Source organism: Pelecanus crispus, chromosome 18, assembly GCF_030463565.1.
Source record: "Pelecanus crispus isolate bPelCri1 chromosome 18, bPelCri1.pri, whole genome shotgun sequence".
Taxonomy (NCBI): domain Eukaryota; kingdom Metazoa; phylum Chordata; class Aves; order Pelecaniformes; family Pelecanidae; genus Pelecanus; species Pelecanus crispus.
In genome coordinates, this window is record NC_134660.1 from 6,500,757 (window position 1) to 6,516,638 (window position 15,882).

The 15,882-nt window shown below is 54.3% G+C and overlaps 1 protein-coding gene across 2 annotated transcripts; it reads left to right on the forward strand.

Moving 5' to 3' along the window:
• The first annotated feature begins 270 nt into the window (after positions 1 to 270).
• Positions 271 to 11,390, forward strand: CCDC43 (coiled-coil domain containing 43). Of its 2 annotated transcripts, XR_012831739.1 has the most exons (6): positions 271 to 447; positions 5,796 to 5,883; positions 8,121 to 8,256; positions 8,922 to 8,980; positions 10,307 to 10,544; positions 10,643 to 11,390. XR_012831739.1 is itself a non-coding variant. In XM_075722826.1 (5 exons), the coding sequence occupies exons 1-5, from the start codon at positions 271 to 273 to the stop codon at positions 10,492 to 10,494; spliced, it is 648 nt and encodes a 215-aa protein (XP_075578941.1). In that variant the 3' UTR covers positions 10,495 to 11,390. The 2 variants fall into 2 exon arrangements, 1 of the variants encoding a protein (XP_075578941.1); XM_075722826.1 differs by having other exon boundaries at positions 10,307 to 11,390.
• Positions 11,391 to 15,882: the final 4,492 nt, after the last annotated feature.

The following is a 15,882-nucleotide window of genomic DNA, read 5'->3' on the forward strand; positions in this document are numbered from 1 at the left end:
CCCGCCAAGCCGGCGCTGCGCGTTCGCCCGCTCCCGCGGGGAAGGAACGGGGCGCTCAGCGCAGCGGGGCGCGGCCGCGGGCACCGGCGAGCCGCCCCGCCGGGCACCGCCGCTCCCTGGCCGCGGGCACGGGCGGGCCGAGCCCTCGACCGCCGCCGCGCTCCCGCCGGCGCCGCCGCAAGTTTGTCCTGCGCGGCCGCCGTCGCGCCCCTCCCTCCCTCCCTCACCCCGCCGCCTGCGCATGCGCGGTGGCGGCGGCGCGGCTCCAAGATGGCGGCGCCCGGCGGGGAGGCGGCGGGCGGCTTCGCGGCCTGGCTGGCGGCGCGGCTGGAGGCGCTGGGCCTCGACCGCGCCGTCTACGGCGCCTACATCCAGGGGCTGCTCCGCGAGGAGGAGAGCGACGAGGAGCGGCTGGAGGCGCTGCGCGGCGTCCTGGCCGCCTGCCTGGTGAGGGCCGGGCCGGGCGGGCCGAGCCCCCGCGGCGCGGGGCTGCTGCCGGCGGGTATCGCCGCCCGCTCCGCGCCCCCGAGCTTCGTGTCTCCCCCCCGGGGCTCCCCCGCAGCGCCCGGAGGCGATGGGCGGCCGCGGCTTCGCTGGGCCCGCAGGCTCCGTGGGGGCCTGGCGTGGGGAGCGGCGGGGGCAGGCGGGCATCGCTCCCCTGGAGCCCTGGGGTGGGTCACCGCCTTCCCCGGGGGGTCCCCACACCTCCGGGGTGTTTCTGCGTCCTCCGGGTGTTTGGGGGTTTGTTTGGACTTTTTTTTTTTTAATTTGTTGGGGTGGTTTTTTTTGGTGCCAGTTTTGAGGCTGGTTGGAAACCTGGGCAGCCACTGCGGAGCGTGGCTGTTTGCGTGGGGGAAGAAAAGGGTCGCTTTTTACTTGTGTGGAGGAGAGGGGGTTTATCCTGCGAGCTGGGTGGCTTCCTGGTAGCGCCCAAGTGCGGCTTAAGAGGTGATTTTTAACAACAAATCCTTTAGAACAGCTAAACGATAGCTGCGTTAGTTGGTCGTTGCTCCTTCAGCAGATCTTGTTCCTCACAGCACGGTGTTGCCTGCCAGGAGTCGGGCCCTTGGGTCAGGCTGGAGCTGGAGTGGGGCTCCCAGCTTGTCAGACCCTGCCTGTCCCCAGCTGAGCGTGGCCGGAGGCTGGAGCTCCCGGGGCTGGGCGGCGCTTGCCTCTCCCCCCCAGATTTCTGGGAGAGAGTTAGGAGAGTGCAGAAAAAGAATTTCTCTTCAGTATTCATCTCCTTTGGGGGCTGTAAGATTTTTACAGTATCTGTATCTCAGGATGTTGCATAAATGGATGTTTTCTAGTGTAAAACATTAAATAGCGAGCGCATGCTGCTGTTGAGTAACAGTCTGCTCAATGGCTATCGCTGGTTTCCTCCCAAAATGTCTGTACAGGAGCACAAAACCCAGAGGGTCTTGGTCGTTCCAATCAGCTTTTTGTTATCATAGGTAACTATATCACGTAATTCCTTCTGTTCACTGACTGCATGCTGTTTTAAATCGGTTTTCCTAAAAGACAGAGCACCTCCTCACTGCCTCCAGCATCCCTTCCCCACCCCGGGGCACCTGCAGTAAGGCGGTTTCTAAAAGAAACGTAACTGTGCCAGTGTAGTTTTGTGCCTGAAATAATAGGAGAAGCAAACAGTGCATCCTGCTACGTTAGGGGCAGAGCAAAATGTCTTTGGAAAATGCTATTCTAAAATAGCTGAGGTTAATTAACTTGCCTGTAATTACCAGACTTGCTTCATTTCATCACCAAAGGCAGAGCCCGTGTCTGATCCTTGCATCTGACCTGATGACTCGCAAGCCTGGGGTGGGCCTCGCGGTTTGCTGGGCGTGCTCTTTCTGAGCTCTGGAGGTACGTAGCGCGGTGGCCGTCCCTTGCCCTGCGGTGGGTTCTGATATTTCCCCTTTTCTCTTTAGTGCTGAGTTACCGTTCTCGTGTGCTGCCGCACGGTTTGAGAACCAGTGCGGGGTTTTCATATTCATCGAGTTCTGGGCTGTCTTTATCCTGCACCACAGCCCCGGAACTTCTCTTCATTTTCTTGTTTGTGACTTTTGCTTCATTTGCAGTTTCGAACTCAGTTTGATGTTTGTTTCTGCAATTCTTGTAAAACCTTTTTGTCTCTTGAACTCTCATACTTTTACTTTTCTTTTAGTTGCTGCATTTTTTTTTCTTTTCGTAGACTCTATGCTTATTTCTGTCTTGACTTTTGAAAGAATGTTTCATTTGGGTAATTTGGGGCCTGCCTTGCCAAGTCTCTTCTCTTTGTTGTATTCACAAATTCCAGGTCATTTTTGTTTGTTCGTTTTTTACAGCCCTCACAAGAATAAATTTCAGGCGACCTTTGCACTCATGTCCGTGGTTCCTCAGTCCTGACAATGGCGTGCATTGGTTCCCCGAGTTTATTCAGATGTAACCATTTCAAATCAAGAAATTTAGAACCGAGATCTGTTTCTGTTCAGTTCTTCTCTTTAAACCAGACAGATTCCAGATCACTTGTATTTTCCGTAGTTAATTTTTCTCTGTATTTACTAACCTCTAAACAGCACCATTTCTTGTTTGTTTGGGGAATACTGGATGAAGGTATTTGGTTGTGGCATCCTCGGCTCCCTGCACTCCACCACGGTGAGCAGTTTGCTCTTAGACGCGAGAAGCGAGTGTCCCAGCGGCACAGCGCTCAGTGCTCTGCTAGAGGTCTCCATCCAGACCGCAGTGAGACGGAAGGGTGCTGCGGCAAACGGCCCGCGCTGCGTGGCAGAACTTCTCTTTGCTGCCTTCTCCAGCAGCTGGGTTTTGCCCAGGCTGCCCCATCATGTTTCTTTTCTGTTGCTTCATTTGTGTCTGTTCACGCGCTGTCATCTTGGTCTTTTGTTTCTTCCCTTCTCCAGCTCCAAGGCTGTTTTTTCATCATTTCTGGGATCGCGAGGACGTCTCACTTTTGTGTTCTTCGCCCCTCATAGGCCTGCTTCCACCGATACACAAATACACAATTTGTTTCTTATTGCTGAGACCCTCATTGGAAGGTTGCGCAGGTCTCTGCCGTCGTTGTTAGTCTTATGCTGTTTATTTTCCTTCCCACTTGCTGCCATTCCTTTATCATCACTTGCCTCATTTTCTTCCTCCTGCACACTGAAACCAGGTGCCCAGGGAGTATGTGTCTCCCAGCCTTCTCTCCTGGCTTAAGATAAAGTTGTTTATTGTTTTGCCAGCCTTGATTCCAGCGGGCCGGTATTCCCCGCACTCAGGGGAGCCTCTCCACTGAGAAGGATCCTTTTACCATGAGTGTTTCTGGCACTTAAAAACCTTCATGTCTTCCATGTCCTTGAACCGTGCCAATTTTCGTTATTTTTTCACGATTTACTGCGTGTCTGAGGGCTGGCAGAGTCCCTCTCACTGGCACTTGAAATGGTGTTTCTGTGCACATCATCCTCGTTGCTGGCCTGCTCATCCAGCCTGCGTTCCTGTGAGGAAGTTGGTGTCATCTCCCGGTGGGAGTGCGGTCAGTGGGTTCTTCCAGACCTAAACCACCCCTTCTTATAGTTGATCTTAGCAGATTAGGCATCATCCTGTCCTCTGGATCTGCTCTCGTTAAAGGCATGTTGACTTCTTAAAATGGAGTCTGATATCAGTGGGAATTGCAAACCCTTCGTCCTTCTGCTGTTTCTCTGTTTGCAGATCAGCTCCTTAATCACAGCCTCGAATATCCCCCGTGTTTGCCCTTGTAGTGTCCCCTCCTCAACCCGGGGACCTTGTTCTGTTGCGTGTGCGGCCCTGAGCTACGCTTGTGATCTCCATGCTCGGCCGCTTTGTGTGATGGCATCGCTGCGTGTCGGTTCTCCTGCCATCTGCCTGCTACAGGCAGAATTTTGTGCTTAGCTGTTGTAGTCTCGGGCTGGGAGGACTTTAGTCTGAGTTGCTCTTTATTTGTATTGGAGCAAAAGGTGGGGGCATTTTTGTGTATGGTTTTATCTCCTCGTCTCTCCCACAGTTGTGGAGAACTCAACTTTTTCTGCTGTTCCCTGTGCAGGTGAGCTTTGCTCTGCTGCATGGGTAACATTTTCAGCGTCTGTCTGTCCTGGAACTCAAAGGTGCTAGGTACCTAGCACCCAAGTTTTCAAGATGAGGATTGTGAATTTGGTGTCCTTTTGGTGGGAAGTCTGTGCGCAGGGGTCTGGTGTGCTCGTCTTTGAAATGCCAATTACTGCCCGCCTGGCTGTGAAAGGTGGGGAAAGCGGCAGATGGCAGAGGCCTGGTTCCTACACACCTACCTAAGAAATTCATTTCTAGGCAGAGTTTATCAGGTTTTCTGCCTCTCAGAGCTAGCTTTTGGCATAGGCAGGGTAGGCGATGGTCAGGGCTGGCAGAACAGCTCTAGTAAGAGGTCCCCATTGCTTTGCTGCCCGATTTGTGCCTGCTGGAGGGCAGCGCTGCTGCCCCAGGAGAGCAGGGCGCCCGCAAGGATTTGCAGGCAGTGCCCGGATCTGGCCTGAGCGTTAGCAGCTGCAGCGCACCAGCCGGCCCCGCCAAGGTGCAGGGGAAGGGGCTGTCTCAGTCCCAGCTGGCTTGTTCCTCAGGTGCCCCTGGCCAGCGAGTTTCCGTTTGACATCCGCTCTCCTCAAGCCCCTCTGCCTCTCTGCTGCTGGTTTGTCCTAAGCTGGGGGCAAACCCGATTTAGTGTTCATGAGCAAAGTAAATAAATAATATTGAAACTTCCTGCCCGTTGTACACGTACGTCTTCCCAGTGAAGTGCTCCTGGCTGTAACTCTTCAGAGCACTTTTCTTTTTTATCAGGATGGTATTTCTTGCCTGGATTCAGCTTCTGTAACCTGAACTCGCATATTGGGCGATTCTTGCAGAAATGCTGTAACCGCGTGTGCCGAGATGTGGTAGAGTAGCGTGTCAGCTCTCTACCGCTGGAACTTGAATTACAGTGTTGATCAGTCCCCTGAGAAGCTGTACGTAGGCACTGGGGAGAGAGCAAGTCACGGTGGAGCTCCACAAGTGAAGGATCTGGTGATGGGAATAGCGTCCTGTTGCTGGGTGGGTGCATTTCCTTTCTCCCTGCAGCTTAGTCTTCCTCAGTAACCAACACCAGTGTGAACGCGTTCCACGCGCTAGCCACGTAGATCATGTTTAATGCTCCAGGCAGGTCAAGGGGGACAAGAATATCCCTGCGGGTGGGAGGAGATGGTCTGTCAGTACCACCAAAGTGGTTTCGGCTCGGTACTGGCCCTGACCTGTGTTTTATCCAGTCTAATTTATTCGCTTTAGCAAGATTGGCTTGGAGGTAGCATCTCCGCAGCCTTGCTCAAGAAGAGAGACGATTCTGGGCAGTAGATTTCTAGAGGGAAGACACCCCGATTGCCTGCCTTCGGTGTTGGTAAGGCTGTTGCACCCAGAGAGCCAGCCGCTGTGAACCCGGCGTGTGTTGTTAGAGCCGTATCGTGTGAAAAAGTGAACTGCTGCCGTGACGCAGCATTGCCTGGCGCGGTGCAGAGCTGTTGGATGGCAGCCTTGACGCCTCGTGTTTGCCTGGCGGGTCAAGGCATTCTCTAGTCCTGACCTGTGTCAAGAAGTAAGTGCATCGCATGACTCGGATCGTCCCAGGTTAACAAGTGTCCTGTGTGTGCATTTAATGAGCAGATTTTGTGTGAAAAGCTGTATCACTTGAGCTTATTGCCGGGTGTTCAGATTCTTTGCAGCTGGTACTTTTCATATCTGATTCATGCTTGTTTAAAGCAGACCAACTTTGTTCCAAGACTGAGAAGTCTCTTTTCCCTTACTAGGAAGAAGATCTCTTAAACGATGTTTGCAGGGAAGTAGTCGAGAAGTGGTCTGAATCTCAGATTGTTGACGCCAAAGAGAAAAAAGAAGGTAGTGTCGCTGCTCGGTGTGCCTTTCCTTGTGGTATGAGTGATTTGCAGGGCCTTACCAAGATGAGAAACGTGTGTTTGTCCTGTTAGGAGTTAAAACCAACGCTGTTAATATGTTTGCAGATCTGACTTGCTTCTCATTGCCATTGCTGCTTATTTACTGTTTTGGCTTGAAATATGAGATGAGGATGAGTAGTTTCACTTTTGGCCATCCCTAGCATTCTGCTGCTCTTTGGGATCATAATCCTGCAGAGGAAAAGCTCTTCCCCCCCCCCCCCCCCCCCCCCCCCCCGTAGGATTTTTTCTATTTCCTTTCACAAACCACCTAGGGCTTTCTCTCTGTTCAATGCTAACAGTGTAGCAATGGCAGCTAGCACTCTGATGGTAGATGCAGTTATGGTATAAAATACCTGTGCTACTTCAGTTTATGCTAGCTGGGAAAGCAGGTGTTTTTAGACAGCTACAACTGCACCTATGGAGAGCTGCGCTGTCCCTTCTGCTGCTGCTCACCCCAGTACCCATCAGGAAGGCATCCTTATTTTCCTCTTTCAACATCTTCTCTTAAAACTGTCCTTTTTTTTTTTCCATAAATGCTTGTAGGGGGAGAAGCTCTGTGAGGCTGCTGCTATACTAACGCTGCTCCTTTCCCAGTCACGTATACAGTCCCACCGTTTCTTTGTACCCTCTCTGAATTCGTCCCTCGTCTTCAGCTGCTGGCTTGGGAGCGAAGGCCTCCGTCTTGGTCTTGTTCACCGGGGGAGGCTTGTTCTGGTCATTGAGCAGAGCTCTGGAGCACAATGAAGTCAGACGCTGGAAAGATTTTGCTGGTTTAAGCATACCGCACGGATCAGTTAGTGATCTTCCGACCGCACGGACCCAACCGTAGCCCGTGACAACGTAACATCCCTTCTGGCTAAATCCTGCTTTTTGTTTGCTTTGATTTTTTTTTTTTTTTTGTTGTTGCTTCTGGTTGCAAACAGAATATTGTCACTGGCTGATGTCATTCTAGAAATACTGAGCCCTTATCGTGAGGCCTGCGTTTATATAGCGCTTTTCTTGTCCAAACCTCACCGTTTCACGAATATCACTCACCTCCTCTTTATAGCTGGGGCGGCTGAATGACGCAGCAGTTCAGTGGCTTTCCCTGAACATTCACTGAAGTCTGTCCTTGGCCTGACCTTGCCTTTGGCTGGGGACAGGGAAAAGTTACGCTATTCTGTGCATTAAATAAAATAAGTCCCTCTTTTGGGGACACGTGATTGGAATTGCTGGAGCTGCTGCTGGACTCCTGCTTATACCATTGGTAACCCGCAGGGATTTTTCTTACTTGTCACAGAAAGAAGGCAGCAGTATGTGTCTAGGTTGTTAGAAGTGCAAGGATTTAATTATTTCACTGTGGTTCATAAAAGGATAAATCCCCAATGAAGTCAGTATCTACTGACTATAACAGTATCCTAGAACAGAATAACAGAATCCTGAGGATAAGTTATAACAAACTAAAAAACGTTTGGTGTCAAAATCCAAATGTCATTTTAAGAAAAGGGCAGCAGAACTTCAATGTTAAATTAATCAGCCATTCGTTTCCCTAGGTAGGTAGAAAAGGAGGAGTATTAAACTGATCAGTCACTGGGGGTTTTCAGAATTTCTATTTGATGTGGTTTTAAGTACGTAGTTAAATAAACATATTTAGCCGCTTTTAACCAGAAGAGAATGCAATTTGCAGTAAAATGGGTTTTCGTTAGCAAGGGTCTTACTGATTTCAAAGTTTCATTGTGAGACTTCCCTCGCTCCAGGAAAAATAGCGTCTGATCGTGGCTGCGCGCAGTACGGGGGAATTCCTCCTCGCGAGGAGAAGCCGCTGGCACACCGCAGCATCAGACGCTGCGCTGGCCTGAGCCGTGCCCGCGCTGGCCCTTCAGCAGCCCCGGCTCTCCCAGACTGAATTCCCCCAAACGGCCGGCTCGCCGCGCTCTGTGCGGTGACAGCACCACCAGTGACCTTGTGAGAAGGCTCGTGGGGGCGGGTGGGGAATATTTTGGGGTGAGACTTCTCCCTTTAGCTCGGCGAGTTTGTCCCCGGCGACAGCTGCCTCCCTGCAGACAGGACGCGCCTGTGGCGGTGGGACGGTGCCTTTTGGGGACTGCAGTGGGCGGAAGCGGCGGCGTGTGGCGTCTGTCAGCTGGGACTTGCTGCCGTGCCTGCAGGGACTGACTGATGCTCTTGATGGCTCCTTCCCAGATGAGATCCAAGCCATCGCCAGCATGATGGAGAAGCAGGCCAGGATTGTGGTGAAGCCAAAGGAGGTCTCCCAGGAAGAGAAGCAAAGGAAAGCTGCCCTCCTGGCCCAGTATGCCAACGTGACGGACGAGGAGGAATATCCTTTGCCTGACCCGGTCGGACTCAGTGCTTTGAAGGCCAGTGTTTATTAAAAAACTCCTAAAACACCACCTTTCCCGCTTTGCCATGTCTAGTGGGGAGAATTGGGGAAATTTTTCAGTCTTCATTCTCCATGATAAATAATTTTCATGGAAGCTCCTAGCTTGTGGAGTGCCACGAGCAGATGCTCTTTCGAGGATGTTCTCTGCCATTTCCACGCTCCCCACCAACACGTGCTGGGCTGGGTAAGGTTTGCCCCGTCTGGGTGTGTTGCAGAGGAATGCATCGCCTCCCGGTGACTCCGTGCACGGTAGTTAACGTATTGAATTTATCTCTTGCTTTCTGACGAGAAATCGCCTGAAAAGATCCTTTTTAGAGAGAGTATGTGTAGAGTGGGAGCGTTTAAAGTTAACTCTTCATAGTGCTGAAGAACGAGTTCTTCCTTGAAGAGTGAAGTTGAAGAGGAGGGAATGGTGCCTGGCACTCGAGCAGCAGGAGGGAGCTGAACGTGGGGTTTTGTGCGTACCTGGTCTTTCTCTGCACGAGTGTTCAGCTTCTTCCTCGCGGCTTGGTGAAATTGTTATTTGACAGGTTCTGAGCTAAGTGTGGCTGTATAGAGGCACAAGTTCATTGCTGATGCCCATATTTCCTTAATTCTCTCACTGGTGAGGATGAACAGGATGGATCGATTGCGACAGCAGTAAATATCGGATCAGAAAAATGTATCCTTTGACTTCTTGGTGACCCAGGCTTTTGGAAGGAAGGCAGCTTCCACAGTGAGTTTCCCCGTCCTTTCTTATCCGTGTTGATACTCCCCATTTCTTTAGGGCCACCTTTTAAGTTTGGTGATTCATTTTTCTTTTCACGTAGCCTGACCTGGCTCGTAATGAAAGCTGGAGGTCTGTCTGCTCCCTGCCCTGTGTGCGCAGCCGAGACTTGTCCTGTCATTCTCTTTTCTGTCCTCCGTTCCTTCCTTCCCTCTTCCACCCTCTCTGAAGCTTCACAGAACATGCTATGAGTAGGGATAATTCTCCCAGAACATCAGCTTAATGTTAACTGGTGTCCAGAGAGGTAAATCATGTCAGGAATTACTAAAAGTGCAACAGAAACAAAACTACCGTGAAACTCATGAGGCTGCGGTGCAGCTGAACTTTAATGGTGAACAAGGACCAATGACCCCATGTTTTTCTCAACACAGTGGTTTGGGACATTCCTTGAGCTCACCAGCTGGCAGGTTTAAGATGGGAGTTGGTTTTCATCACATAATTACAAAGCAAAACCCAAATTGTTCTTGTCCCTACGTTACCGATGGTTAGGAGGAAGAGGCAGTGGAGGAGACACCCACTCGCTCTTTCTGATGCCCTTCCCAAGCGCTTGCCGCTAGCCGCTGCAGGAGGGGACGCGAGACCGTGGGGATCCCTGGCGTGCGCTGCCTCGCCCGCTCCCGTGCCTGCGGCCTTCCCCCGGGCTGGCGGGACGGGCAGAGCTGCCCCGGGCAGCGCGGTGCGGCACCGTTCCCATCCCGGGAGCTGGGACCGTCGGGAGCTGGAGGGAACGCCTCGCACCCGCTGGCTGCCGGCTCCCGGCCCTGGGGGTGCCAGCCATAATCACGGTGCCTGCGGCTACTGTGTTCACACACGTATGCGTATGTGCATGTAAAAACATACGTGTCGTACACACAGCCGTAGTGAATCCACCGGAGGAAGCTGTCCCATAGGTATTGCTTTTCTTTCTCTTAGGTTTGTAGAGGTTTTACAAATTATTTTACGTAGCAGTCTTAAGAACCTGTAGGCAACTTGGTTTTTCTCTGAGAAATCCTGTTCTAGGGAGTGTGCATTTACTCTATGTGACTTCCCTATTTGGAAAAACAAAGAGATGTTCCTTTTACTTTCTCCATTTCTCTTTTCCCATTCCCAAATTCCTTACCTGCTTGGCAAGGAAGCCGAAGTGGGAGTCGGCAGGTGAAGGGGGAGGTAGAATAAAGCCAGTGTCTAGCTTTGAGCTCCAAAACAGCAGAGCGTTGTTGTCTGCCCTTAACACGCTGCCAGCATTGTTCCGAAACACAAACGTGGAGGATGTCTTGAATGCCAGGAAGCTGGAACGGGAGCTGCTGCGAGATGAGTTCCAGAAGAAAAAAGAGCAAGATAAACTCCAGCGAGAGAAGGATAAGCTGGCCAAGCAGGAGCGGAAGGAGAAGGAGAAGAAAAGGACACAAAAAGGCGAGCGGAAGCGATAGCCGGGGTTTTCCCGTTGGACTCTCAAGGGATAAAATTAATTACAAATATGGTGTGTGTTTAAAAAGCAGCAGAAATTCTGGGCACATGGCTGGCGAGTGGTTCTTTGGAAGCATTTTTTTTTTTTTTTTTTTTTTTTCCTTCACATAGCAAAAGAAGAAATTTCAAGCACCTCTGAAACTCGAAGTGTGCCATGTGCTTGTGGTGTCAGATGTCCCAGTCGGTTATTGTGGCCAATGTCCGTACCAAAGAACGGTGAAGTGATTATGTCCGTGTTTTAAATCGATCGATTTTTTACTTCTAACCACTTCAATCAAAGCAAAACAAAGACGTAGGAGAGGGCTTCCACGCTGGCTGCGTCCTCCTGCCAGCCTTGATCCGCAGCGGGAGCGGGTTACGATGTGAGAGCAGAGCAGAGCCCCTTTCTGACGTGCAATTAAGGACATGCTGCTGCAGGGCGAACGTGAATTTATTTACACTAGCCTTGAAAAATGTATTTGCAAATACGTGCATTTATGCTGCCAAGAACAACGCTACGTCTCCGTTCTGGCTGGGCTGAGAGCAGGGTTTGGCGCTGACCTCAGCGAGGGTAAGTGCTGTTCTGCAGCAAGAGAAACGGTATGAAATATGTATGAGTTGCATCTACGAGACTGCATCACCCACGGGCTTTTGGTAAGGGAAACGCCGCGCTGATTTGAGCGTCGGCCAGAGCGGCAGCAAATCGGTCGAGTCCTTATGCTGTTTTAAGACTATGCCGGTAGCTGGGAAATGGTGCTCCCTGACGTTTCGTGTGGGTGAACATCGACTGTTACTTCTGCGGCGGTTGCCAGGGCGAATGCTTTACTGCAGGCTCGGCGCCGAGCGGCTGGAAGCGAGTTGGATGCGCTGGGTTTTCGGGCCGGTCACTCTCACCGGGCACAGCTGCGGTCGGGAGCTGCCTGCGGGGGCTGAACGCTTCTCTCGCCCCCGGAGGGCTCGTTGCCTGCTGTTCCCAGCTGCTTCCGTGACGGCGTCACCCGCCTCTGGAGAGGAGAGCACTCATTTCTGTCAACAGAGCGGGAAGGAGGACCTGCAGCGTGTTCAGGGGTGCGGGAGGGACCGGCGTGCCTCGCCCCTGCGCTGCTTCGTGCTCTGGCTGCCGTGCGGGCTCCTGAGCTGCTGACGGTACCTGTCCCCATCGCCCGCTTTCAGCACCGCTCTGATCAAAGGGTCACGCCGCCTGTTTAACTAGCTGCTGCGAGTGTGAGTATCTGCCTGCTTTATCTTTGGACTTGAATAATAAAACTGGTTGGCCAAGAAGTGGGCTCCTCTCTGAATGAACGTCATGGTTAGCGTCGTGGTGGTGCGGCGCAGGGGCTTCCGACCGGTCCCGCGTCCTCGGTTTCCCCTTGCCCAGCAGCAGTATTCCCGAGGGCTGACTGTTGCTCTCCTGTCGTCGTTTATTCACACCTCGTTTCCCTTCGCCTGTTCCCCGGGGCCTTGCCGGGCAGCGGGCGAGCTGTGCTCGTCCCCAGGGCTGGCTCCTCTCCCCGGCCTCGGATGCTGCGGTGTTTGGGGGGGTCATGCAGCCGCCGGCGCGCGGGGCTGCGCTGGGAGGGGAGGCGGGGGTAGGTGCTGAGGGAGAAGGGTGTCCCAGCACCACGACTGCGCAGGGGCTGCCCGGACCCTGGCGCCGTTCTCCTGGGGCCCCCCACACACCCCTGGGGCTCGGGCTGGGGCACTGAGCCGGGGCTCAGCACCCGTGCCTGCAGCAGCCCTGGCCCCGCCTGGGTTTTGGGAAGCTGCCGGCTCTCCGGGGCGATTTCACGCTTCCACTGGCACCTCTGGCAGCAGCAGCGGGGGGTAGGAGTCTTGGTTTTTTCCCACATTTCCTACGCTGGGCAGCAAGAGCTCTGTGACCTGGTACTGAACCTCTGCTTCCAAGCAGGAAGCGAGCTGAGGGCCGGAGCTTCCCCTCGGCACGGATGCCGGCACACTGGGGCCTGCTCAGCTCGCTTCTGGAGACCTTGGGTTGTAAAGGGCCAAAGCGCTGCGTCCGCTTACGCGTGGTGGGAGCCGAAATCCCTCTGCCCGTCACCGAGCTCAACAGCCAGAGAAGAAAAGGCTGCGCCCTGTGTGCCAAAGGGTGTACGTGCCAGGGAGGGGCACGGGTTTAAGAAGTCACTGCGGGAGCGCCCTCCCTTTGCTGGTGCCACGGGCGTTTGCTGCGTCTGCTTGGCCGCGACTTTGCTCCCACAGTTAATAAAGGGACAGGGAAATGGGAGCAAAGGGAGGGTCCGGCCTCTACTGGGTTTGTGTGGCAAGGTTTTGGGAGCGGGGGGCTACAGGGGTGGCTTCTGTGAGAAGCTGCCAGAAGCTTCCCCCATGTCGACAGAGCCAACGCCAGCGGCTCCAAGACGGACCCACCGCTGGCCAGGGCCGAGCCCATCAGCGACGGTGGCAGCGCCTCTGGGATAACGGAGTTAAGAAGGGGGAAAAACCCTGCGCGACTGCAGCCAGGAGAGGAGTGAGAACATGTGAGAGGAGCGGCTCTGCAGCCCCCAGGTCAGTGCAGGAGCAGGGCAGGAGGGGCTCCAGGCGCGGAGCAGAGATTCCCCCGCACCCCCGGTGCAGCCCATGGCGAGGCAGCTGTGCCCTGCACCCATGGAGGCCCCCGGGGAGCAGGGATCCCCCTGCACGCGGGGAGGGCCCCGCGCCGGAGCAGGGGATGTGCCCGGAGGAGGCTGTGAGCCCGGGGGAAGCCCGCGCTGGAGCAGGCTCCTGGCAGGAGCTGTGGCCCCGTGGGGAGAGGAGCCCAGGCTGGAGCAGGGTTGCTGGCAGGGCTGGGGACCCCGCGGGGGACCCACGCCGGAGCAGTTCGTGGAGGGCTGTCTGCCGCGGGAGGGACCTGCGCTGGAGCAGGGGAGGAGTGTGAGGAGTCCTCCCCTGAGGAGGAAGGAGCGGCAGAGACAGCGTGTGATGAACTGACCCCAACCCCCATTCCCCGTCCCCCTGCGCCGCTGCAGGGGAGGAGGAGAGAAATTGGGAGTGAAGTTGAGCCCGGGAAGAAGGGAGGGGTGGGGGAAGGTGTGTTAGGATTTAGTTTTTATTTCTCATTCTCCTACTCTGATGTGACTGGCAATCAATTAAACTGATTTCCCCAAGTCGAGTCTTTTTGCCCATGACAGTGATTGGTGAGTGATCTCTCCCCGTCCCTATCTCGACCCACGAGCCTTTCGTGGCATTTTCTCTCCCTGCCCAGCTGAGGGGTGACGGCGCGGCTCCGGTGGGCTGGATGCCCTCCCGCCAGGGCCAACCCCCGCCCAGCGCCCCGGCTTTCAGCAGACGGCCTGGGCAGGGCGGGAGAACCCCAACCGCCCAGCAGCCCTCACCGAGGCAGCTTCACCGGCTGCTGGGAACCCGAAAGCGAGCTGCAGTCCTGTGTGCACCCGCAGCGACGGAATCCCGGAGCGTGCAGGGCTCCGGCCGCCCCTGGTTGGCGCTTCCCGTCCGGGGCAGCTGCAGGCCTGCCTCCGCACCGCGGAGCCGCCGGAACCCAGCATCAAGGATCTTCGCTATTGATTCAGTGCCCAGAGCAGACATCGCGCCTGGAGAGCTGAGCGGTGATGCTGGGCTAATATTCGAGATATTCAGGAGTGCATTACTGGCATCAGCACCAAGACATTTATAGAGAAGGAGTAAATACTCCAGACAGACTCCTCGGATTTCTCGCGCAGATACCGAATTGATTGCACAAGCCACCTCTGCCAGTACGGGGCTTGTAACCAACAAGATACTTGCAGGGAAAAAAAAAAAAAGTCCAGCACTTTGGCTTCGCTGCACAGATACAATTTTTCCCTTGGTTTGTCTAGTTCCGTCATGTCTCTCCACAAAAGGCTAATTTTAGTGTCACCGCTGCTTTATGTGACGGATGTCCCCCACAACATCCTTCTCCTTAAATTGGGGAGATATGGGTTTGATGGGTGGACTGTTCGGTGGGTAAGGAATTGGCTGGATGGTCGCATCCAGAGGGTCGTGGTCAATGGCTCGATGTCCAAATGGAGACCGGTGACAAGTGGTGTCCCGCAGGGGTCTGTACTGGAGCAGTGCTGTTTTAATATCTTCATCAATGACATAGACAGTGGGATCGAGTGCACCCTCAGCAAGTTTGCAGATGACACCAAGCTGAATGGTGTGGCTGACACACCAGGAGGACAAGATGTCATCCAGAGGGACCTGGACAAGCTGGAGAGGTGGGCCTGTGTGAACCTCATGAGGTTCAACAAGGCCAAGTGCAAGGTCCTGCACCTGCATTAGGGCAACCCCCAATATCAATACAGGGTGGGGGATGAAGGGATTGAGAGCAGCCCTGCCGAGGACTTCGGGGTCCTGGGGGATGAAAAGCTGCACATGAGCCAACAATGTGTGCTTGCAGCCCAGAAAGCCAACCCCATCCTGGGCTGCATCAAAAGCAGCGTGGCCAGCACATCAAGGGAGGTCATTCTGCCCCTCTGCTCTGCTCTGGTGAGACCTCACCTGCAGCCCTGCGTCCAGCTCTGAGGCCCTCAGCACAAGGACACGGACCTGTTGGAGTGGGTCCAGAGGAGGCCACCAAAATGATCCGAGGGCCGGAGCCCCTCTGCTGCGGGGCCAGGCTGGGGGAGCTGGGGGTGCTCAGCCTGGAGAAGAGAAGGCTGTGAGGAGACCTTATTGTGGCCTTTCAGTACTTAAAGGGGGCCTACAGGAAAGATGGGGAGAATCTTTTTAATAAGGCCTGTTGTGACAGGACGAGGAATAATGGATTTAAACTGAAGAATAGATTTAGACTAGATATAAGGAAGAAATGTTTTACACTGAGGGTGGTGAGGCAGTGGCACAGGTTGCCCAGAGAGGCGGTGGAGGCCCCATCCCTGGAACCATCCCAGGCCAGGCTGGACGGGGCTGTGAGCACCCTGGGCTGGTTAAAGCTGTCCCTGGCACTGCAGGGGCTGGGCTGGGTGGGCTCTAAGGGTCCCTTCCCACCCAAAGCATTCCATGATTCTGTGATTCTATGCTCCTCCTGTCTGCCCTAGCTGAGCGCTGGGCCCGGCCTAACCCAAGTGAGTCCCGTTGTGCGAGGCTATCGGTGCCCACGCAGCCCCAAAAAACCCAACGGATTGGATGGAGCCTGGCCCGATAAGCGACCGAAACCACGCGAACACAGCGGAAAATCTGACTCCAAATCAACGCCTTTGCGCTGTAAATCTCCGCAGCCGTCGGGGTGTCTGCCCTTGCCTGGGGATGGGGGGTTACCCCGAGAGACCCCTTGCCTGACGCAGGCATCGGCGGCTGGGGGAGCGGCCGTTTTTGCACGCGTGTAGCATTTAAGACACAGAGTAAGCTTACATGATAATCTTTGCATCCCATGCTAA